Raw genomic sequence first — 24,699 nt, forward strand, 5'->3', positions numbered from 1 at the left:
GGGGCGGCTAGGTCCCGCCGCTGACGCTGTGCTTGCCCCCGCAGAGAGCGGAGTCACCGGGAGCATGCTGCTGGACCTGCCGGCCTGTGCCTTCGAGATCACCCGCGTCTGGTGAGAGCCGCCCCCGTGGGCCTGGGCCGCGGGAGGCCTTGGGGTGGGGGGTGGCCCCGCCTCTCCACCCCGCTTGGGCGAGACCCTGGAGTCCCCGGCCGCTGTGACTGGCCCGGAGGGCCCCTCGCCCTTGGAGCAGGAGAAAGGCACTCAGCGATGGGCTTCGTGGGGCCCTCGGGGATGTGTGGGTCACGGGAACTGCAGCTGGGTCCCTGCCTCGCCAGGCCCTGTCTGCGATAGTGAACTCCAGGAGAAAAACGTTTCCTGTCCTAACGGGATGGCTTTGTCCCGTTTCCACCCCAAATGCCCAAGAGTTGGGATGTGAGGACGGTCGGAGTGGGTGTCCATGATGGAACGAGCTCTGCGTGGCTGAGGGCAGGCCCACCAGCACAGTTCACCAGTTCTTCTGATCCCAGCACACCCAGTGCCATCTAGCACATGGAAGCTAGTTGTCCAGTAACCATGTGAAGTAAAAAAAAAAGATAACTTAAAAAGCTTTAATGAAGATATCCCCAGTAGCACAATAACATTTTAAACGTTAGAAGGAACATCATTGTGAACTCCATTGGTTTTGATGAGAACTTTATAGCCTAAAGCTAATGGTGCTCTGATTGCAGTAACAACAGCAGTAACGATTCCTAAGTTAGCAAGTAGGTGCTGCTTTGTGGAGGTTGAGTTTCATCCACTGCCCTGAGACACACCCAGAGTCTCCACATTTTAATCTTGCAGTGGTTACTGGAACTTCCTTTTTATTGTGCTGCAATAGGTGGACTGTTACAGAAAAAGGGATTGTGCTGTGTGTCCTGACAGGATATGGGCCTGTGGGCCAGGGTCCGCTGTGAGCTGCCGCAGCACTTGGCCGTGGGCAGCAGGCAGTCTGGCAGTGTCTGACTCCCAGCTTGGTAGCCACGAGTACAAGAAAACTACTGTCCTAAAGCATGAAAAGAGTTCCCAGCAGGGAGGGAGATGACTGGTCCTCAAAACCTTGTAATTTTGCTGGTGGTGAATATACTTTCTTGCTCTTCTGACACAGAAGAAAGTATAGATGTATCCTGTTACCCTGCATGTCTGAAGGGCCCCACTTCCCCTTCTCTGCCCCACTGGCATCAGTTTTGCTCACCTCTCCTGGGATATGAGCCTGCTTGCTCATCACATCTTTCCTGGCACTTTTTAGTCTTGCAATGTCTTGTCTTTACTCCTTTGCTAACCTTGTTTACACTGTTGCCTTCAAATTTCTCTCAAAACCCAACTGTTCTGCTCAAGCTATTTGCTGATGTTGCGGTTAGTGGACCTAAGGCAGTTTGGATGGTGGTTATCTGGCAGGCCTGCACGAGTGCAGAGCTGTGCTTGTCTGCTGGGAGTTTTGAGTACTTTGGTGTGCGGGTTGGCTCCTTGGCTGAAAACTTGCCAGAACTCACACCATGCCAAGGATGAAGAGCCCCATCTCTTATTACAAGGTGTGAAGTGTGAGTTGAAGGAGCAGTCATCTGGGTGTGGCCATCAGTAGAAAAGAGCGGCTGTTAGTCAGGGTGACAGGCAGAGAGGTTGCGCTTGGGAAGAGGTAAGATGTTGGCAGGAGTCGTTAAGGTGTTCTTAGGCTTTTTTGGAAGAAGGATTTTAACTGCAGCTGTTTGAAGTGTGGTATCATGACAAAGGCAGCTAAAGGCTTTATTGGTTTCTGAAGTATAAGGTGATCATCTAATTGAAATAAGAAGTGGAGGTATGGTTTCGGGAGGCTGGTTGCTGTTAGTACCTTGCTGGCTGACTGAGCACCCAGTGCCCATAGGGCACACTGAGCACTCAAAGGCTGACTGCAGGCTGGCAGGACAGGGTAATGACGAAGTCCCTCTGAGCATGTGGTACAGGCGGTGTAGGCAAATGGCTGTGAGGAGCTTTCCACTGCGTGCTGTGTCCTACAGTAACTTTCATCACTTCTCTGTGACAGGCCAGTAATGATTGCATATATTTAGTTCCCTGCCATTCCTGGCCATTCAGTGGGGGGCTCGAGATGACAGGGGCCTGGAGGGCTATGGGCTTCCCACACCTTCTCGTCTTCCTGGAGGTGGATGTTGTGTGGCATGCTGTGTGTGAAATCTGGATGATGAGCAGGGCTGTCTGACTGACCTCTCTGGGGCAGTTCAGTTCCTAACGAAAAGGGCTTTTCTTGTCTCTGTCATCTGTGGGAAAGTAGATGAAAGTAAATGTAGATGGCTGGAAGCAGATCGCTTCTGACTTTGCTGTCCCTGGACTGTTTTTGAGGGTGGTGTTGGAGGTTTCTTATAAGCAGCAGTTGATAGTTCTTGGTCGCATTTAAAAAAAAACGGTTGTATTGCTTTGCCTGGGAGTGTAAGGATAGGTGTTTACAGCTTCTGGTTTGCTGGCCACAAAAGTGTTCCTCAGCTCTTCTGCTGTGCCAAAGTTTGCCTTCTCAGCAGAGAGCCGGACTGGCAGATGCAGGTGGTCCTCCTCGTCCACAGCGTTAGCTGCTTTCTGGTGCCCTGTACACAGTGCTCTTGCAGGAGCTCCCTTGTCAGTGTCTGGGGGTTTGTGATGGTTCCTGCAGGCTGAGAGTCACCACACTGGGCTGAGTGTCACCATGAGTGCTTTTCATCTTGCCTGCAAAGTGGGGGCAGCTGAAGCCTTGCCACAGTCTGGGAGTGCAGAGGCTGCAGCCCCAGGGCTCCCGGTTAGGGAAAGGGACACCAAATGGTTATGACAAAAACTGCTCACCAGCAGCTCAGACACCATATGCATTTAATATTTTATGGATTGTGAATTATTAAATGATTCAGATGATAAATTTAAAGGACTTATCCCCAAACGTGACTTCTCCTAAAAGAGATTGATGAAAACAATGCGTATTTCCTGATATTTCTATGCCTTGGTTCCCCAGAGGTGGGAGAAGCACTTATTTGTACTGCTTTATGAACAGCTTCTGTAGCTATTTGTTCTCTTACTTCTCTGCTTGACTTTAGAAGGATAAATGCTTTCAATATTTTTCTGAAAAAGCTGCTGAAATATTTATTTCCTTAAAAGAGTGAACAAATGTCAGAGTAATATGAACTTGCACAAGCAGTGCCATATAGTCCCTTATAAAGGGAAATGCAGTGCAAACTTTGCTCTCGGTGTCTTTTTTTCCCTTTCTAGCCTCCCAGCTGAGAGACTGAAAGTGCTGGCCTGCCTGAACAAGCTGGGACAGCAGCACATGGATGCCATGAAGGTAGCCCCTGCACCACGCTGGAGGACACCGCTCCCTGGGCCTCGCTGGCTGTCACCACCCTATCTCTCTGCCTCCCCTCCTCTTGGCTTGGTAGTGCCAGCTGGTGCTGCCTCTGCAGAGCAGCAGGCTCCCTTGGCAGTGGGTGGTCTTTGAAAAACCACATTAACCAGAAGAGTGGTTAAAATCATCAGCTAAGAGGTTTATGTGGGCACCTGGTGGTTGTGAGAGATGGAACTAGCAGCTGAGCTGTTTGAAATATGTTGAGAATCTCCCCTTTCATCTGGGTAGAGACTTCCTTTGTTTTTTTTTCCCCACCAGTTTTGCCCCAGGCCTGGGTTGACAGACTCCTCCTCACTTCTACTTTTCTTTAAAAAAGTCCAGCAGTTCCTCACAGTCATGTGTGTTGGCTTAACGCGGGCCAGGGCTGCACGCATTCCTTGGTAGTCTGTGCATCTCCTAGAGCCTGGTCTGCTCAGTGACCGAGAGTAGAGAGAACATGGGAAAACCTATTTTGCCACAGTGCTTTACCAAGATACATGTGTGATGAAATGGTTTTATCTGCTGTTTTGAGGCAAGAATTAAATGTGTGCGTTTCTCTTCTCTAGTAAGTTACTGTAGTTACTCAGATATCTGTTTCTTAAAATGCATGGTTAGGAATGGCCAGGGAGTACTTCCTTTGTATTTCAGTTATCTTTGGTTTTGTATTTTGTTTTGTGGAAAAGGTAAGAATTATAACTTCCCCTCTGCAAAATTACACTTGATTAAAAAACAAACAAACAAAAACCACAAAAAAACAAGACAAACCACAAACAAAGAAAAAAACACACATGAAAAATGAACTATGCCCAGTCAAACACTGGTTATTTGTTACCTCAGACATGTATTGCAGTATTCTGCTTTAACCAGACTGTGGCTTTCTCAAGTATTAAGCTTTGGAATTACACAGGTGCAGATAACATTTGTAGAGATTTTGACTTAAATTCTCTTGCCTGCCGACATGTGCAGCTTTGTCTCTTTTGATGCCATGCTTAAGTAGTTCTCCAAGATAGATCTTGACATAGGGTATGCAGGATATGGCCGTTCTACAGGAGAAAACAAAACCGTTGCCCTCTTCCACCAAATACCTGACCATTCTAGATATCTTTTTACCTTTGTCCCTGTTTCTTTTCAAAGTCAAATTTTAAATGTTAATCACACTGTTCTTTGGCTTCTGTAGGTTTTTAATGATCCAATTCACGGGCACATCGAAATACATCCCCTTCTTGTGCGCATCATTGACACACCTCAATTTCAGCGCCTCCGATACATTAAGCAGCTGGGTGGCTCTTACTTTGTCTTTCCAGGAGCCTCTCACAACCGCTTCGAACACTCCATAGGGTAAGGGTCTTACCTGTACATTTCTTGCATGTGGATTTTCCCAAGTTTGGTTCCACTAACATGGAGTTCCAGCAAAGGGGCATCACTGCCTTTGAGCACTGGTGAAAACTGCTGTGGCAGCATCTTTGGTCTCACAAACATTGCTGGATATCCTGTGTGATTGTGGGCTGTTCCCTTGATCTGCATTTGACCTTGATCCATGTTTCCATTTGTAGTTATGTGTGCTTTATGCAATCAATGGCAGGTTGTCAGGCTGTTAGCTGTAATTTAAGTTAAATATAAACAGATGATGGACAGGAGGGTTCCCAGAGTGTTGCTACATCATTCACGCTCCGCAGAAAAGCTGATTAATGACAGATTTACAGTTGCTTTAAAGATATATCCCAAGGTGCAGAGAAATTCCAACTAGTGGTTTTTATTCTGGTGATCTGGCCAGCCTAAAGTTGCTTTTGTTAGTGCTTAAATACTGTGGAGTAAGTCTGGCTTCTGCCCCTGCTCTGTTACACTAACGTGTTGCAAATGGCTGTTGCAAAAGGGTCAAATCGGTGAGGCAAGCTGGAATTGATTACATCTGTGTACCTGAAAAGGCAAAAACATGAGGTATATAGCAAAGCTTTCACAGCAGAAGTCTGAATACTCCAGTGCTATCAACAACATTTTATTTTAAACAGTTCAGTTAATCTGTATAGTTAAACTTAGGACAGTTGTTCTTAACTTGTATATAATTTTTGAAGATTTATAGAGTGTTAAAATTGAAGTGAGCTTCCTGTGCTTATTGGCCTAGTAAAAAAACTACTAAACAGTAAAATTTGGTTTAATAAAAGATACTACCTCGTCATATAAAACCTTGCTTTGCTTTAAGATGTTCTGCAGAAGGGACTGTTCAGACAAGGAGAAAAGGAGGTTGGTGCAGAGCTTAACAGTTGATAGGAGCATGTGCTGTACATTTGTCCTACTGTTTTCCTGTTATGCAAACAGAGGATCCTATTCAGTGAAATTAAATGTCAAATCTAAAGTGAGTGAAAGGAAGAGAAATAATTGTCATAAGCTGTTGTTAAAATAGCAGCTTGAGGAACAAAATGCTTTGGTGATGGTTGTGGACCTTTGCAATTGCACTGACTGGAAATCAAAGGATAATGCAGAAGCCGTGGTGCTCCAGGATGCACGCTGACAGCACTGCTGTTCGCTTACACAGTTACTCCGTGGTGCAATACTGCAGGTTGCTGTTGTCTTCATGTTTGGACATAGTACCTCATGCTTTTTTCTTTCAAGTGCTGATGACTAGAACTCTACTAAGGGAAGCAGTTTGTCTGTGATTCCCTTGCAGGTCAGGGTTTGAGTATTTGTTATGTGCTGCCTCTCAGACAAGGGCTGTGACTTAATGGAGCAACATACAATAGGTGAACTGCTCTTTTTCTCTTCTGACTGAAACACTATTCTATTCACTTTTTAATTTTTTTTGCAACAGGGTGGGCTACCTGGCAGGATGTCTGGTTCGTGAACTGAAGGAGAGGCAACCAGAACTGGACATAACCCAGCGAGATATCCTGTGTGTAGAAATTGCTGGGCTTTGTCATGATTTGGGTAAGCAACACTTGAGGTGGTTTGTTGGTCTTTGAAAGCTAACCTGAATGAAAAACTGGCTGCAAGGTTGGAGCATGAGAGCTGTTCTGGGCCACTCAGTGTGTGGCCATATTCCAGGACAGGATTTATCTGTTCCTGTTTGTTCTGGAGTACATCTGCAGAGGCAACTCCACTTGGTGAACCTGTAGCCACTCTTAGTGAGTTTTTGGTCTTTTTCCCGTATGGTATTTAGAGTTCTGCCCTCAGTGACTGAAGCATCCGCTTCCTTCTGTGATATCCTCAAGTCTCTTGAGACATTAGTGACCCTTTCAAAAGTTGTTTCATTATTTCGTAACTACTTATTTTCTCCAGAGCTGGCACAGAGTAATTAACATTTTCATTGTTACTGCAGCACTTGCCTGTGGTGTAGGTAATGGAACTGGCTATGTTAAATGCAGTAGTACTTACGGTGTCCTAGGAAAGTGTACTTGCTATAGCTGAATCTTCCTCATAGGTGATGTCAAGATAAAGTCAAATACAAGAGAAGCCATATCCTTAGTTTGCTCAAAATACTTTTACTGATAACCGTATCTCAGATTAAACCTATGTAATCTTTATTTTTAAGGTCATGGGCCATTTTCCCACATGTTTGATGGAAGATTTGTTCCACTTACTCGTCCAGATTTGAAGTGGAAGGTAGGCTTTTCACTATTAAAGTAAAAATAGGAAACTGGAATTTTTAAAGGGATAATAATTCATCTTTAAGGCTGCCAGTGCTTGTGAGAATATAGTGATCACTAGCCTTTTCTCACTGTATCATTCTGATGGCATAGTTGAAAAACTGGAGTGTTATCTTCTAATCTTGCAATGATTTCCTTGTTGTTCTCTTTAACTGTGTGGCAAACATCAGCCCCCTTGGTGTGGCTGTGAGCAGATGCAGCCTTACCAGTAAAGAGGTGTGGGGAGAAGTAAGTAAGAGCACATGTTTTTCACCAGCATCTCTTCCATGCAAATACTCTTAAACTCCTGTGTATTTTCATGAGATCTGTTTGTGCTTGCATGTCCCCTTCCTGCAGATGATGCTGGGTGACAGAGGAGAAATGAAATGTCTTGATCTTGTCAGTGCTTGTAGTGTGACTGAAGAGGCAGAGTTTGTTAGGACTTGCACTGATAATTTTAAGACAGCATTGTGCCTTAAAAGGTATATTGCAAGCTTTCGTCAGAATGTGTTTACAGATGCAAAATACCAACTGGTAGCTTCCTTTCCAGTTCAAGATTTTAGTTCGGGCCAGGATGTTTAATACGGTGTTTAGAACTCAAACTTTCAGAAACTTTGAACAGAGTTTCAGGAGTTGTTTGTTGTGAATTAAATGCAACACAGTCCTTTCAGGCCTCTCTCTGCTTGTAGTTACTAAGTGAAATCAGCTGAGTAAAGTTGTTAATCTTCTGCACAACAGAATTGGTTATTTTGTCTTTTAGGATTGTAACTGTCTTACTGCTGCTTGTTAAAATACAAAATTAACAGCTTTCTGCTGAAGAGTGTGTTTCTGGACTCTAGACTGGGTGGTTTCTTGTTTGACTAGATACAAAATGAACAGAAGATCGCTCAAGTGCTGCACTTTCACACCACTGTGTCCAGGTGCCCTGCCAGCCGTGCTGTTGGGTTAGGGAGAAAGCTGTGGCACTGCAGGAAAGATGCTTACGTAAACGTTATATGTTTTTTTCACAGCATGAAACTGCTTCTGTTAGAATGTTTGAGCACCTGGTCACTTCCAATAAACTAGAAGACGTCATGACATCATATGGTCTTGTCCTGGAGGAAGATATGGACTTCATCAAAGAACAAATAGGAGGGCCTATGGATGAAAGCACTTGTGAGGAATTGGTGAGTCAGCATCTGCGCCTGTGGTTGTCCCAGTAAATGTCTTCAATATTGCTGAAAGAGGAGGTAATTTTTCCTTCTGCTGTGTTTTATTATTTACTTTTAGCCCCATGAAATTCTGAGAATCCTGGCTCAAGAGATGCTAGCAAAGTGTAGTGTTTGTTTTTTACATCTTCCAGAGAAGTTCTTACCTCGGAGTCTTCAGATTAGAGGAAAACTTAAGAATGTTATTTGTATTTAGTAAACCTAATTCCCTGAAACTATACTGGTAGAACTGAATTTTTAATGGAAATTTTAAGTGACGAGGTTAGGATAGCAGCCTCCTTACTGGAGGCCTGAAGGTGATGTTGATGGGAGGTCATGTTTTTAGGTGGCCATATGAAGAAAACGTAGAGATAGTTTAGGGTAACAAGCTGATAATGGATAACAAAACTGGGAACTGGCATAGGTGAGGCAATGGGCAGTGCAAAGTGTGCCCCAAGTGCCAGAGCCGCATCAGCTTTGATGAAAGTAGCAAAATGCTTGGATTTATTGCTGTAACAAACACAGAGGCAAGGATAAGACTTGAAGAAATGTGTTGCCTCAAGAGGCAAGGAAGAAGATACTGTGATTATTAATCCTTGCAACTCTATGAAAGAATTAGTCCTCTCTCCTCCCTTTACAGCTCTTGTCACCTCTTCAGGGACACCCATTTAGTTGCTACCAGAATTGAGAACCCATCAGTGGGAGATCTGTCATGACAGTCTGGTTCAATCAGAATTTGTATGTTGTCCCAAACAAATCATCCGCAAACAGGAGCAGTTGTCCATTATATTCTACTGTAGTAATGTGTAGTTCTGCCATGTGTACTCCAGCACTTCCGATAGCAAACATAGGGAACTTAGCACAGTACAATTCAGTCTGGGATCTTACAGGAAAGGGATATTTGTTTACAAAGTCTGCAAGTTGATTTTTTTACCCACTTGCATTCATTTGCACACAGCTCTTGCTGCCTGCCACTTCCATTATCATTTGCCAGGATCCTACCCAATGTCTGTTTTTCCTTGACTGAATTCTGTGCCAGTTTTCCAGCAGGATAATGGGAAAAGCAGTGTCCTACAGGAAACACGGCAACCTTCTCGCCACCCTCCTGGTGTTAGGCTGTAGGATCTTCCACTGGCAGCTATTCTGTACTGTTGTGGTCTTACCAGAGTGCAGGCTTCTCTGGGGATAAGGCGTCTGTGCTGGATGCTCTCATGTTGCAGACATTCAGGTTCTGACGTGAGCAACGGGTGTTTATGTGTTGAACATAAACCATGTCCTGAGCATTGTCCCAGTAGCAGAGCTCTTTGGGATCAGCACAGGATATTTTTATCTATGATGTGTTCTCTTCCTGCTCTATACATGTGTTTCTGTTCTGTAAAATTCTGTAAAATGTTAATATTTCTGTAATGCAGATAGCGTGAAAGCCATTTATCTGTTAGTATACAGTGTTTTCTACCTTCAGAATTTCAAGGTCACTTTATGGAATTTTTTGTTTAGCTGAATAATCATTGAATTTTCAAGAACATGTTTATGTGCAACTTGTATCTTGTTATTGTGGCATTCATTTCCTGTTTACCTCATGGCTGAATTATCCTTGTGGGTTAGGAGTTCGACTAGACGGCTGTATGAACGATTTTTGTTTAAAACATCTGAATAATTGTTTTAACCCTGTTCTATAAAGTTGTGTAGTTGATTGCGGAAGACTGCGAGACAGTGACATGTCTGTGGGTTTAACAGATTCCCTGGGGATTAAATACTTCCAACCTTTTCCCCTTTTTGTTGCTATGCTTTTTTTTTTTTTTGGCATTTCAAAGCTGCAGAATTTGCTTGAGTAGAATGGGAAATGAAATACTTGTGTACATGGTTTTATTCTTCCTGATATTTTAAGAAGTCTGCTGCTTACGTTAAAGTTCTGGATTTCTAATGTCCGACAGCTTCTGAAAGCTCTTTTATTGTCTTTGTGGTCTACCTCAGTGCTGGGTGTTTATCAAAGTGTATTCCCACTGTCTTTAAAAAAACCATTCTGACATTGTTTGCACACTTTAATTTCTTGTTGTTTCTGATTTTTATTTTTTTTTGTTCTCGGCTCCTCTGTTGTTAGTGGCCCTACCGTGGTCGACAAAAGGAGAAAAGTTTCCTATATGAAATAGTAGCTAACAAAAAAAATGGCATTGACGTTGACAAATGGGATTATTTTGCAAGGTACAAATCTTACGTTTTTTAAATTTTATTATGAATTCCTACTGAAATGATGCTACTGGATGTACAAGTACGATGTTGTCATTAAACGCTCCTTGTGAAATATTTTTAGGGATTGCCATCACCTAGGAATCCAGAATAACTTTGATCATAAGCGATTACTTAAATTAATTCGGGTCTGTGAAGAAGGAAACCAGAAGCACATCTGTGCCCGTGACAAGGTAAGCAGTGTGTGTGAGCTGAGGGAATGCTCAGCAGCAAAATATGTGCACACTGGGAACACACGGGGGCATGGCAAAGCCAGCCTCGGGCAGCGTGATACACTGTGCTCGGGATTGCCAGGGGATGCTGGGGTTGCCTGCGGGTGCTTTTTTAGCCTGAGATTGGAAGAAGGAGTTGCTGCTCTGAAATCTGTTCTCAGAACAGAGGGGCAGAGCAAGTCTCTGTCTTGAAAAGGCTCCTGGAGGGTCCTTCCAGTGGACACACGACAAAACCATCTGCTGTGCATGATCCTGCTGCAGGCCTTCTGCACAAGAGGTGAACGTGGCTTTGGAAAGGAGCCACTAAAGCAGCGAGAGGTCCTCCTCTCTGCCCAGGAAGCCTGGGGTCACTGTCAGACCTCTGCTCTCCCACGGCTGCCCGAGGCTGTTTCAAAATTTGTAAATTGTGAAAAATAACCATTCTGCTCTATGCTGCTAATGGAAGGAGACAATCAATTCCTTGATTGTTTCAGTTTTCCAATTAAGACTGTCTTAAAAGTTAAAGATGATTGGGTTTTTTTAATTCAGGAAGCTGGAAATTTGTATGAGATGTTCCACACACGGATTTGCCTGCACCGACGAGCATACCAACATAAGATTGGCAACATCATTGAAATAATGCAAGTATTATACTTTCCTTTTCTTGCATTCCATTTATTTTTAAATTCTCAAAACTGTATGTCCATTTGAAGTATTCAGATAATCAATAAGGTGTGACATAGAATAAAAACCACACGGCTGCATACCCAATCCTTGTGGCAAGGCTCAGTGCTTAGAGTGCCATAGAGGCTGATTAACAAAGACCCAAACCAAAATTAAAAAAAAACCAAAATCAACCCAACTGCACTGCCCCACTCCCAAAAAAAAAAGAGACAGAGAACAACATCTTTCCACCTGAAATTTAATTAGAGGAAAATTACCACAGCCCTGAAGAAGCATAGGTACCAGTGTGTGCTGACAGCTGAAGTCAAATCTTTATCTACAAGTTAGAGACTGCTTAGCTCAAACTGGCTGTTTAGTAGAGGAAGGTTACTCGCATTGTAAAGTAACAAGCAAGCTTGCTGTACATCAGCTGAGGCCTGACTTTGTGGTCAGGTAATGCCACAGCGGGAATTGTGCAGGACCAACTCAGCTGAGTGGCTGCCTTTGTACCCCTCTTGCTGATGTCGATAGAAGTTTCCCTGTAGCATTCTTCTTTTTACTTTTCTAGAAAAGCAGAAATGCTAGTATCCTCAAATATTTTTTCATTAGGATCTTGGCTGCTGAGTAACCATCTGATGAGTTTAGAAAAAAGAAATGCAGAGGATTACACAGTACAGAAGTGATTTGTGACTGCTCTCATTTCGTAAACTTAGCTCCTGGTTTGGTGATCCTCTAAAACTCAGACTGAAAATGCTAAGTTTGACAGTACCTAGGTGTGATGAGTAAAACAGCCAAGAAATTTAATTCTTAGCTTACCATAGTCATAGCAGCCTATCCAAATGAGTGTGTGAGCTGGAAATGACAGTGAGGTATGGGGAACTCTGGAAGAGCTGAACTTGAAAACATCAGTTTTTCCCACCTGAAAACACCACATGTTCGTGATGCTTTACCTTCACAAGGCTTTGTGTTCTCTCAGTTAACTCATGAAGTTACAAGTCTGTGAAAGGAGCTGGTCATCTGTGAGGCAGCCTCATTCAGACCTCATGGTCTGAAGCAGAACAAGATGGACTTGCTCATTCATTGAAACAAATGGGTCTGATCTGAACCTGTTTTCAGTAAATGAAAAGACTGTTGAAATGTGCAATGACAGCATGGAGACAGGACACATTGCAGTGCCATCGGGGTCTGCTGTGGGCTTGGGATGTGGTTTCATCTATTGTATTGTCTTCTGTTTATAACATACTGATGGTTTTTTTTTGTCTTTTGAGCAACAAGGTGTTTCAAAATGTTGCTATCCTTAAGTCTTAATTTCGCCTCAAACTAGGATTACGGAAGCCTTTCAAAAAGCAGACCAATTTTTGAAAATAGAAGGCTCTGGGGGAAAAGAGTACCAGATTTCTACAGCAATGGAGGACATGGAAGCATACACTAAGCTGACCGGTATGAGCTCAGATTTACTTTTTATTTTAATGTAAAAGATCATGAGTGCTTGTTAAAATGCTGGTGTTAGAGCTGCTGGCACAGTGGGCCCTTGCCCCCAAACAGTGGGCTTGGACTCTCAAGTGCTGCTTTTGTGCACAGATGATGCAGCAGACCTGCACCATCCAGTTGCTGTGCTCTCATATCTTGCTGGGACAGCAAGACTTTCTAGTTTAGATGACATTTTTGTTGAGAGAGAGACTTTTTATGTTCCACACATGCTTGTTGTGGTTTATAGAGTTGCTCTTATCACCCAATGTCTCCTCCCCACCCAGGCAGGGGGCTCAGGAAAAGGAAAGGAGACTTGTGGGTTGAAATAGAAATATATTTAATATAATAATAGTAGTTGTAGTAGTAGTAGTAGTAGTAGTAGTAAAGTACAGAGAGTTATACTCAGCCAGTATTTTGGGAGAGTAGGTTCACATTCAGGGTTAGGATGGTAAACAAGTTCCTCTCGAGGTGTCAGCCATGGAAGAGGGAGCAGGAGGATGAAGAAGAGAAGGGAAGAAGGGCTGTCCCCAGCACAGTCCCCAATTTACAGTGAATGTGACATTGATGGTATGAATAGTATTAATTGGTCAGCCTGGGGTCACCTTGGGGTTGACTCCCAGAGGTTTCCACTCCCCCTGAGCCTCTGCACGTATTTATCTCAAGACCTTGAGCACTATGGCAACTTGCATACGAGTATTAGCTGAAACCTGTAACAAAGTTTTTATCAGCTTCATTCCTATGAAATAGTGTTGTATTCCTTACAAAATTGGAGTTTTCCTCAACAGAAATTTGACTTTGAAATTCTGTCCCACTAAACCAGGACAACATTTGAATTTAGATTAGCGCAAGCAGTGCTGTCAGGAGGTCTTGCCTGTGCCTTGAGTTTGTTGCACTTGTCACAGGTGGGATGTAAGTCAGCTCTGAGCAGTACAACATCTAGCTGTGTCAGGTAGTGTGTGTGTTGTAATGTGAAACCAACCGCAAGGCAGGTTTCCAAGAGCTCTGCTGGGGTCTGATTTGATTCACTTGAGACATTGCTACCCTGTTTGCAAATGTAACAGAAGAAAATAGAATATGTGCATGGCTTAGTGTATTGCTGAAATGTTCTGGTTGCTTGGATAAGAGCTTGTGAGAATGGTTCTTGTAGCTTAGGTACACAGAGCAGCAACCTGCTTGAAGACATGCAGAGAAACTCGAGCATGATTATGGACCTTGTTTCTCAATGTCTGGCTCAATGCTGTGAAGAGAAAACACAGAGAAATTACTGAATTCATGGAAACTGGCTTGATTTGTGTTGTGTCCTCTGTTATGTAGTTCCATGGCTTCCGACCACTGGTGGCTTGGTTTAGTCTTTCGTTCCTGGTCTTCGCTGTGAGGCACACCAGCATTCACCTGGTTGGTGTTCAGTGCTAGTGCATGGCCTTACCAGTTTTGTGTAGTTTTAGGGATCGAGGCCAGTGGCAGTGGCCATCAAGGCAGACCCTGCTGCACTGAGGGGGCTGTGGTCGGGTGACTGCAGGGCCATGCTGCAGACCCTGCTGACGTACTGGCAGCTCTTGCAGCACCTGTGAGCTACAGCTCACAAGGACTCCCAAGGCGTCTTCCCTGTGTGGCAAGGCAACTTTTCTGAGTTAACATCACCAGGCCTTGGCTGGCCAACAGAGAGACTCAAGAACTTAGATCTTTGGTCCATGGATGGGGTGACAGAGGCTGAGGGCACTGTTGCAGAAGATCCTGTGCACTTCAGCCTGTGTCATGCTGAAGGTCTTCTGGCAGTTTTTCATCTGACCATATCCTTGCTGCATCGAGCGGGTGAGGGAGCTGCACAGAGCCGTGTGATGAGGAACCGCCTGATGCTGCATGCCCCTGCCCCAGGGGAGGAGAAGGGGCTGGCTTTGAGGGGCAGTAGCTATTGGAGAGCATGAATTGCAGTGTTTGATTGTGGAAGGCTGGGCAGAAAGGCAAGAACTGAGATTAAGTTCTTAATGGGCTATGATCTGTTCCCTGGAGGCTGTTTGGTCTGTAAGATCAGCTGTACTAGCAAGTTAATACCAGCCTGCAGTACCTGGTGAGTAGCACAGCTCAGGGCAAGGAGACCAAGACTGTCCCCTGACTTAGTTTGCCACAGCAAGGAGTTGCTTGCCAGGGTTGTCCTGTTCATCTGGGAGTGTTGAACAGCAAAGAGAGTGATGAGAGAAATGTGCCAACTTTGGATGTAATGGTGGACCACAAAGGACAAGTGTGTTCTTCTCTTAAACCAAGGCACATCCTTCCCTGCCTCCAGTGATTGCAAGCTGAGGGCTTCTGAGAGGACTGCAGGCTAGTTTTCACTAGTCCATGATGAGTGATGCTTCAGTGCTATCTTTGCAAATTATAAGCCTCTGAGGTTCTGCAGCAGAAAGTTTCCTATCTTTCTTCCATGATGTGTTAAGAGTCACCATTAGTTTTTAATTTGTTGCCTCCTGATTTGACAGGACATCCTAGTTTTAGTAAAGGATGAGACAGCAAACCGTTCCTTGTCCCTGTTCTTTCGCACAATGGATGTGTTCACGGCTTCGTATTTCCCCTACTTTATCTCTTCTCTCAGTCTGAAGAGACCTTGTCTGGTGCTCCTTCTGGAGAAGTTCTGACTTTGTCCATAAAAGCAGCACTCAGGTAAAGGTGTTTTGGTACACAGTTCATAGCTCGCTTCTGGAGTGTGCTGGGAGCTTCTTAAGCCAGTTGTGGTCCTAGGCAGGGTCTTAGAGAGCTACGCTTGCAGCACATCAGAGCTGCCTGGGTACATCTGGCTGGGGAATGTGCACAAGACACGGCGCGCAGCTGTGTTGGTTGTGACAGGTGAGCAGCCTCCTGACAGCAGCAGCCTCTGTAGGACATCCAAAAATAACCTCTGCTCCAAAGCCACATCACAAGAAACCCGCGTCTTGCTGCTCATATTGATGGTGGGAAATGCATGCAGACTCCACTGTCAGGTGGAGACCGGAGAGGGGGCTTTGATGCCAGCATCAAAGTCTGAGAAGTTCTGAAGGTTTAACGGAAGTACTTTATTCTTTTATGAGGTAGCACCTTTGTCCCCAAGCCAGTGAGTGTGGGGGTTTAGGATATTCTGAAGAACAAGATTGACTTTGTAAGAAGAGGAAGCATCTTCCAGTGAAACTTGTTGCAAGATTGAGAACTGAGCTTCTGTTTCCATTACAGCTGTTACGAATCTGATAAGATACTGTGACTTCTCAGATGGCAGACAGTGTGTTCAGTCACTCCCTGGGAGCCTCTCCTGAGCAAGCAGTTTTTTTTGTTGCTTTAACCTTTGTCCCTGTACATGCATTTTGTTGTGACTCTGGATTTTGACGCGCTTAACAAAAATTATTGCGACTTTGGCAGATCACATCTACCTGGAAATTCTGCACTCAAGTTGTCCAGAACTGAAGGAGGCACGGGAAATTTTGCGTAAAATAGAACGACGTGAATTATACAAGTTTTTAGGAGAGAGTCAACCTGAAACAGCGAGGGAAATTGTAGAGGTAATGTCCACTGGTGGAAGATTCTGAATTCTGTCCCTGTGAAAATTTCTCAAAGTTGCTGGCCATTTCTTCTCTATCTCTGTGTGGTTTTTGTTTATTTGTTTTGGGGTTTTTTTGCTTAACTGCCATTCCAAAAACGGTGTCAAAAGTTCTCCTGTCCTTATGTAGCCGAGACATGAAACATATTATAGGAAACATTTAGTATTCAGCTTTGGGGAACTTAATTGCAAAATAATTGTATTAGTAAAACAGTTGCTGGAAGGTACCTATCTTCTGCTTTTCTGGAGACTTCAACATCCTGGATGGACAGGATTTCTCTCTCTCTCCCTCCCTTTTCTTCCTGTCATCAGGTGTAAAACTCTTCCCCACAGGCTGGCAGTGTTTGGGTCTTCTCAGTTATAGAAGTTTTTTTGTTTCTCAAAATGTGTGGAAAACATAAGGCTAAGGCATACAAGGATTCAACCAACCACATTGCTGCAAGAAGAGTCTGTCAAGCTATGAAGAAGTGAAAGGCTTAGTTTAGTGACATGTTCTGTCATGCATTTTGTTGCCTTAGTCTAGACTGGATAGCACATACATGGAATCTGAGTTACTGTCTCTTTTCAGAGTGGTAGCCTGGCAGAAGACATTGCTAATTCCAAGCCAGAAAAGAATCCTCCGGATGTGGACCTAAAGGCTGAAGATTTCATAATTGATGTAAATATCTCTCGGAGTGGGTTCAAAGTAAAAACTCAATCACAGAGCATGTTCTATACCATAGTGAAAACTGGAGATACATTTCAATACATTTGCAAAGTGAAAAAGCAAAACCACAGGGTTGCCTTGTAAATGCTGTCCCAGCTGCTCAGCTCAAGGCTCTGGGAGCACTGAGCTTCCCCTTGGGAGGTTTGCTGTGTCTGGGCCAGAGGCTTTAGGCAGCTTCACGGGCCTGTGGTTTGGGCACTTCTGCTCCCACTGGTGAATGTGTTCTCCCATGACTGTCCTTGCTCTGAAAAGAAGTAGAGAAGCCTTTGTGTTTTAGCAGATGGATGCTAAAGTCAGCAGCCTGGGAAGCACTGCTGCGGGTTATGAAGGCAGGTAAACTGGAGGCCCGATGGGAGGGTAACGGGTACAGGGACTCCGAGGCTTCTGATACTGCACGCCTGATGCATGGCAGCTGCTCCTGGGTTTTTTCTTTTGCATAAATTTAGTCTCCACTTAGGTGGAAAGGAGGTCTGAGACAGACAGAGCTTGAGCAGTCTGCAAGTGTCCAAATAGCTAAATCCCTGTTCTTGGTTGATTCTGGGAAAAGCTAACGAATGGCTTTCCACAGAGTGCATCACAAATCACTTCTAAAGCTCCCTTGCATTGAAGAGTTGCTTCACGCTGGGTCAAATTATAGCAGTGTACTTAGCTTTAAAGTAGTTAACTGTGCTTTCCTTGTCCGACACGTTGAAGTCACGAGGAAGCGGGCTCTTCTCCCTGCTGACCACAAAACTGTTGGTGTAGCAAGCACCTGTAAATAACGTTGTGTAAGCGTCACGTTTAAAATTGTGAGCTCTGCCACTGCCGCAGTAGGTTGTGTGACTTGGGAAGACGCAGTCTGGCAAGGGATCAGCACACTTCCACTGCTTGAAGCTGGAGTGTTTCAGAGCACAACTGGGAGCTGGTTGGTGTAAATATAAATATTCACTTGGCAGCTTCAGAGCAAAAGGTGGTGGAAGAAAAGATGTAAAATGCAAATACCAGATTGTTTTATTAAGTAATAATTTGTTAGTTACTGTTCTATTTGATTAGTGTCATTTACAGAAGTATAGTGTGTATCCTTTTGTATTTATTGTGAGAAAACTAAAGCCAAATGTTAACAAATGCCGCTTGCTTTTTTTTTCACATGCAAGGTTGTCAATATGGATTATGGAATGAAAGAAAAGAATCCCATTGATAATGTCCTCTTCTATTGCAAGGCTGATCCCTCCAAGGCAGTCAGGATAGTTAAGGAACAGGTAATCTTTTGTTTTCCTCAACCAGCTTCTGAAGGGCATCTTCACAGCTTCCAATGGAAGTGATTACAGTCCCTCGTTGTAGCTCTTGCAGTAGCTGGGAAAGAGAGTTGTGGAATCCATGGCCTTGCAGGTCTTCGGTGTGTGTCGTGCTACAGCAGTCTGGGGTCCTGGCAGCCTTTGTGTGTGAACAGTGTTCAGTTTGAATACACTGGGAGTCTGGGGAAATCCAGTTGATTTGGATAAAGCTCATGCGTTGCAGTGGGATGTTTTTTGCTGCCTTCAATTTGCATTCAGATGAAAAATTTGAAGTTCAGTGGACTCTAAATTCCAAAAAATACAAAATTGTATTTCTTTTTTTATTCTGAAGGTTTCAAAGCTTTTACCCATGAGGTTTGCAGAGCAGCTTATCCGGGTTTACCACAAAAGTCAGGATTCAGATATTGTTTCAGCTGCAAAACAGTATTTTGTTCAGTGGTGTATGCGGAATAATTTCACCAAACCAAAGGTAACAAATTCGTGTATTATTTTACTTGTTCTTAGAGCTCTTCACCTTTGTCGAGAAGCTTGCTCCTTCCCTTAATAACTTGGCATCCAGGCTTTGTCTTTGTGTCTTGTGCTCCCCCTCAGTAGCCGTAACTGGAGAAGTCCAGGCTTGGGCAAAACACCACTTAGCAATATATCTAACGTTTTTCTAGTGCTAAATCTGAAGCACAGCTCTGTACCAGCTGCTAAGAAGGAAATTAACTAACTCTATCCCAGTTGTAACCATATCCAAGCAAAAGTGCACAGCTTGCAGCCTAAGGCTTCAGCAGATCCAACTGCTCACAAGCAGTATAGCAAATTGCTCGACATTATGCTGTGACATCTACATTATAATACCAAATTATTGACTCCGTGAATAATTCTGTTTAAAATTTACTTATTTAAACAAGACATCTAATATTTATTGACACTTAATAGGCTGGAAGCATCAGTAGATTTTGTAGATGTACTGGCAAATCTACTGTTATGTTTTTCCCTTCATGGTTGGCTTTCAGAGCAGGAGTTGGAAGGGCCCTGGAAAGCTCCCCCAGTGCAACCCCTGCCAGAGCAGGATCACCAGAGCAGTCACACAGGAACACGGCCAGGGCTTTGGGTGTCTCCAGACAAGGAGACTCCACAACCTCTCTGGGCAGCCTGGGCCATGCTCTGCCACCCTCACACTGACAAAGTTTGTCCTCATCTTCAGCTTGAACCTCCTGCTTGGGACCACTGCCCCTTGTCCTGGCATTGGACATCCCAGAGCAGAGCCTGGCTCCTTCCTCCTGACACTGCCCTTTCCAAATTGATCCCCATGAATGAGGGCACCCTTAAGATTATATCCATCTGAAAGCTTTCACCTTTGTTTGTCTGATGTTCTTACCAGGGGAAGGAATAGTTTTCTTTAGTTCTGTGCACTTTTTCAGATATTTTCCACTTTCTGGGATCAAGCCTCAAAGTAAAAGAAATGCTTGTATTAAAATTTCCAAGTTGCTTAAGAAATGCAGTGTGAACAGTTTGTTCTGTGAGCCATGGTTTGGTTATTTTTTCTCTTTGTCAGGTATGTTAATCTCTGACTTCTCATCTTATTTGCTGTTGACACCTGCCAAGTCTCATTTGGGGCAAGAGCTGCATCCTCTGAGATGAAAGGCCACGCAGTACACGAGTGTTCTTTTGTGCTGGAGCTACAGCTATGGGCACGAACACGTGGTTTTAGGGATTGTTTTTATGTTGCATTTCTGGCATCCTTCTGCTGAGAGCAGTTACCTTCAGAAAGGCTTTTTTACACATGGATCAAACAAGCAGCTTGCTCTTCCTGGGGCTTGTGTTGGATCCTCGTATTCTCGTTCAGCCGTACCCTGTTGCAGAACATAGTAACGTATGTCTCACCAGCATGTTTCTATGCTTCGAGAGTTGATGGCTCTCTTGTCTGTGTCTGTGGTGCCTGAGCATTGGATTAATTTACTCACCTGGCAGGGATGAGCCCCGCTGCCTTAGAGATGCCAGTTACTGTCCCAAGGTTGTGTACTTTCAGACAGTGAAAGGCACAGCCCTGCACCTTACAGCCGTAGGTTGCAGCAGTTTTAAATGAGGTACTGTGGGGAAGCCAGAAGAAACGCTTCAAGTGCCTTTTCCAGTTCATACGCCAGTGGCCCAAACACAAGCCTGATGCTCTTCCTAGGCTTGCTGGTGAGCTGCTGCTGGTGGAGGCTTCTCAGATGTGTGGTGGATTTTTCTTTTCCTCCCCTCCAGATGCTACCACTGACCACAGCAGTTTCAATCTCCAAGATGCAGTCTCCAGTGTTTGTTGATTTGCAATGCTTCTAGGACCTTGGATTTCTTTTTCTACTAAGTCTGATACTGGGCTGCTTTTCCTTTGCTTTGGGATAGAAAGCAAAAGTGAATGCATCATCATTAATGTTTTCTGACTTTTAATAATAGGATGGTGATGTGGTTGCGCCTCATCTAACTCCAATGAAGAAAAGCTGGAATCACAGGAGAGACGATGACTGCAGGACAGCTGCCAAACACAGTTGCAAACAAAGGCTTTCTTTTGGGAAGTAACCCTCTTTCTTTTGCACTATTCCGTCTGCTGCTTCAGGGGATGAATAACCCTGAGTAGCAACTCTTTTAAAAGCCAGTTGGATGGACCGTAAGAAGTTACGGAGCAATGCAGAAATGCATTTTACAATAGGGTGTGTTTTAATGTATGTACTTAAACAGAGTGCATATTCCAAATGGACTTCTTAAAAACTAACAACCTATTACAGTAGAGCAAACTCAATTCTCATTGATTTTTGAATGTATTGACACTGTGCAGCAAGAACAACCTTTCAAATGGCAGTTCATCATTATTGCAAGAGGTGCTGAACACATATCACTGCTCCTTCTAGTCCTTATCCCTTCTTAAAATGGTTGTAGTACTGCACGAGCTAGCAGAAAATCTTCTAGCTCAGGTTTCTGGGGTTTTTTGGTTTTCCTTTGTAGCTGAGGAAGAGAGGAGTAAGATATTTGGAAATATCTTCTAAAAATTTAGTGAGGCGATAGAACTTTGAAACAACCATAGGTGGTATCTTCAAGAATAGCAAAATGAATTTCATTTAAAAAAATAAGGGAGGAGGAGAATCTTTTTAACAACCAAAGATTGCTTTTCTGGTATTCAAAAAGCTGATGAAGATACAGGCTTCTTGCTGTAAGTGACACCACGATTTTTCTTGAGGTAACAACGCATTGCAGCACCATGCAGCCTTTTATTGGTTTATAGTGTTCTTTTGATAGACTGAAAGTTGTACTTTTGCTGTTAACACTGAACTGCAAGGACCGCTCGAATGTCCGTTGTTTGAGTGCTTGCTGGGGCAGGGCCTGCGCCGGCCCTGTGCTCCCTGGTGCTGTGTCAGGCTGGGCTGGGCTGGGCAGGCAGCTCTGCAGGAGTTCTCCATCCTTGGTCCCTTCACTGTTTCTCCCGAACCTTCAATTGCTGTTCCTGTGCCATTTTTCTCTCCCTTGTAGAGCTGTAAGGATTCCTATATTTTTTTCCTGACTGGCAGCAATGATGTGAGTGTCGCTAAATGTGTATCCAGTTGAAAAAGTGAACAAGGAAGACCTTTTTCCTCTCTTCTTTTACTCAGGTCTAAGAGGAAGGCTGTTTTCATTAAATAAAACCTACAAGCTTGAAAAAGCCTGCCCTCAAAACTGAAAATGCAAAGCAAAAGGTTCAGAAATGCTCATAAATTGTAACAAACTTTGGATTTTCATATCTGAAAAGGGGACAGAGAAGTTCCACGTTCAGTTTTGACAGCCAGGCGTGAGTAACAAGGTCAGTCTCTGCAAACCAGCGCGGTGGGAAGTCGCTGTGAGAACTCATCAGGTTTCCTTTGCCTTTTCTGTCACGGGAACTTGAGGCTGCTGGGCAGGGGGAGGAGAACGAGGATTTGTGTGCTTGCTCAGACTCGGTTTGTTGAAATAACCAGAAGCTGTGTTGTGCTCCGCTGCTTTCTTACGGGCCTGGGCTCTTGTGCTGGGAGGTGCGGGCTCTGCTCTTGGTGTCCTTGGCAGCGCTGCAGGTGCCCCAGAGAACTGTTAGAGGGGGCTGTGGCCTCTTTAAGAGCCTTTAAAGAACTTCCTATTGCACTTGGAGAAGCAACAGCACAGAGTGAAGCGTTGATCTCCCTTATCTGCGTAAAATCAAGTGTTGTTCAGAAGAATGTAATTTTGTTCTTGTTGCTTGGGCTTGTTTTGAATCTGTTATAAAAGGTGCACTTTATACTTGGGAAATATCTTTTGGCTAAGTTTAAGCAAAAAATTCCTGCTTAATGTTAAGTTCTGATACAAGGCATTTCTTTTTCTCAGACGTGTTGATCTGAGCCTCTCTGGACTAAGAATGCCTTTATAAATGATTATTTTACTATTCTTTTAAGGAACTGCAGTGTGTGAACTTTATTAAGAACAGTCTTACTGCACAGCTTCACAAAAACACAGGGTTAGGGTCGATGCTGACAGTGGGCGAGGTCGTGGGGTAAAGCCCAGGGCCCAGCCGTGCTCACAAAATGAATCAATCAAAAGTGGCCAAACCGGGCAGGGCTTTGTCCTCCAGTGGAAGCCCCTGGGCCACCCCTTCCTCGGATCCCGCCTGCAGGGCTGGTCCTGCTGCTTAGACAGCGATGGCGAGGTGGTGGAGGAGGAGGAGAGCTGGGTCCGTGTCCAGGAATGAGAGGGCGAGGGGGAGCAGGTCCTGGAGCTGGAGTGGGAAGGGGTCTGGGGAGGGCTCTTGTTGTCCCTTCCCCCTTGGGACCGGGTTGGGGTGCAATGCCCAGCGCAGCGTTCCCAAGGAGGAAGCCCTGCTCCTTGGGAGGTGATGGGGTGGACAGAGAGTGTGGGTCTGGTGGGGGAGCAGGACCCCACAGCCCCCAGCTCAGCCCCTGTGCTGGGACAGGGCAGGGCCGGAGCTCTCCCAGCCTCTTGCTGCTGCCTGCTCTGCACAACTTCCCAGTTCGTTGGTTCCGCAGCGAGGACAAGGCTGGGAGCTCTGCCCGTTTGTTGAGGAGTGGTCCCCGCATCGCTGCCAGCCCTGGGGCCGGGGCCAGTGAGGCTGCCTCGGCCGCACTGCGCTGCTCTCACAGCTCCTCTGACGACCCTGCAGTGCTGGACCCCACCACAGCCTCCTCCAGGGTGGCTCTGCATCCTACCACCCAGGCAGGGTGCTCGGTGCTGGTGTGGGGTCCAAAACGGGGACCCCGGCATGGCAGCAGCAGCACTGCAGGGGCTGAGATCCCACTGCGGCCTGTCCCTGGCCTCAGCATGCTGTCCCCACCGGCCAATGGCACATGAAATGGGGCCAGTGGAGGGGACAGGGTGGAAGGAGGCAGAGGCGAGGCCGTGCACCACCCCGGCAGGCTCAGACATGAGTCATCAGTCCCAAAGTATCCTCCCCCTCCTCATGCCACCTTTGTCCCCGGTGCAGGCCGCAGGGTCAGACCAGGCCCCACACTTCCAGGTCCTGGACGCAGAACTCCTCCCGGGGTGAGAGGGTCTCATTGTCGAAGGTCTCGCAGGGGTGGCTGCCCCCGTGGAGCAGGTCTCCATCCAGCCACAGCCCAAACCTGCCGCTGGGAAGGGGCCAAGGGCACAGTCAGCTGAGGGTCCCCTCTCCTGCCTCCTCCGTGCCTGGACAGGGCAGCAGGGTTGAGGGATGAAATGGCCCCTGCTGCTGGACAACATCCACCAGTGTTCATGGCTTCCAACCGCCAGCGTGTGCCTGGACCCAGCTCCGCAAGGTGGAGTGGCCTCAGACTGGGGCCACTGGGAACTTGTGCGCTGCCAAAGTCACAGCTCCTACCTGCCCCCACCGACCATCAGCAGGTCCACGTCCCCTTTCAGGAAGAAGCTGTTCCTGCCTGTCCACCTGAACACCTGTGTGAGGACAGCAGTCGCCTGGGGCACGGCGTCCCTGTCCTTGTCACTGTCCTGCAAGGGACAGCTGGGGGCTGCCAAGAAAAGCTGGCTCTTCCTGGCCCCACCGTGTCCTGCTCCTCCATCAAAGAGCTGCCTGAGCCTCTGGCACCATCTCAGTGCTGGCCCATCCCTGCCAGCAGCCCTGTGACCCACACCCCCCAAGGACGGCTGCTACCCCCCATTGCCACCCCCATTGCCCCACTGGCTGTCACTGCTCCTGAATGCAGCAGGTCCCCAGTAACGCCTGGCTGGGCAGGGTCCCTGTCCCTGAGCCCCTCTCCCTGCATGGCCGGCTGGGATTTGCCTTCTCCCACCTGGCCTGGAGGAACCCGTAGAACTCCAGACAGGGTCCCTGGCTGCTTCACCCACATCTGGCCATGTGCAGTCATGTCACCCCGTACGATCACCACAAATCCCTCCCCAGCACCTTGGGGACCCCCCACCAGGTGTGGCTGGGTTCCAGGGGCACACCTTTCTA

General features: G+C 45.7%; 1 protein-coding gene across 1 annotated transcript; it reads left to right on the forward strand.

Annotated features, from left to right (window-relative positions):
• Positions 1-44: 44 nt before the first annotated feature.
• SAMHD1 (SAM domain and HD domain 1) lies at positions 45-20,834 on the forward strand (the record flags this gene model as incomplete). Its single annotated transcript, XM_010190900.1, has 15 exons — positions 45-111; positions 3,259-3,331; positions 4,548-4,708; positions 6,177-6,292; positions 6,897-6,967; positions 8,001-8,156; positions 10,279-10,379; positions 10,489-10,597; positions 11,165-11,256; positions 12,603-12,718; positions 16,130-16,269; positions 16,876-16,965; positions 18,147-18,251; positions 18,619-18,756; positions 20,712-20,834. Coding segments are annotated over 15 exons (1,658 nt in total), but the record flags the coding sequence as incomplete, so codon positions are not given.
• Positions 20,835-24,699: the final 3,865 nt, after the last annotated feature.

The sequence above is a fragment of the Mesitornis unicolor genome, unplaced genomic scaffold (assembly GCF_000695765.1).
Source record: "Mesitornis unicolor isolate BGI_N332 unplaced genomic scaffold, ASM69576v1 scaffold28490, whole genome shotgun sequence".
Lineage (NCBI taxonomy): Eukaryota > Metazoa > Chordata > Aves > Mesitornithiformes > Mesitornithidae > Mesitornis > Mesitornis unicolor.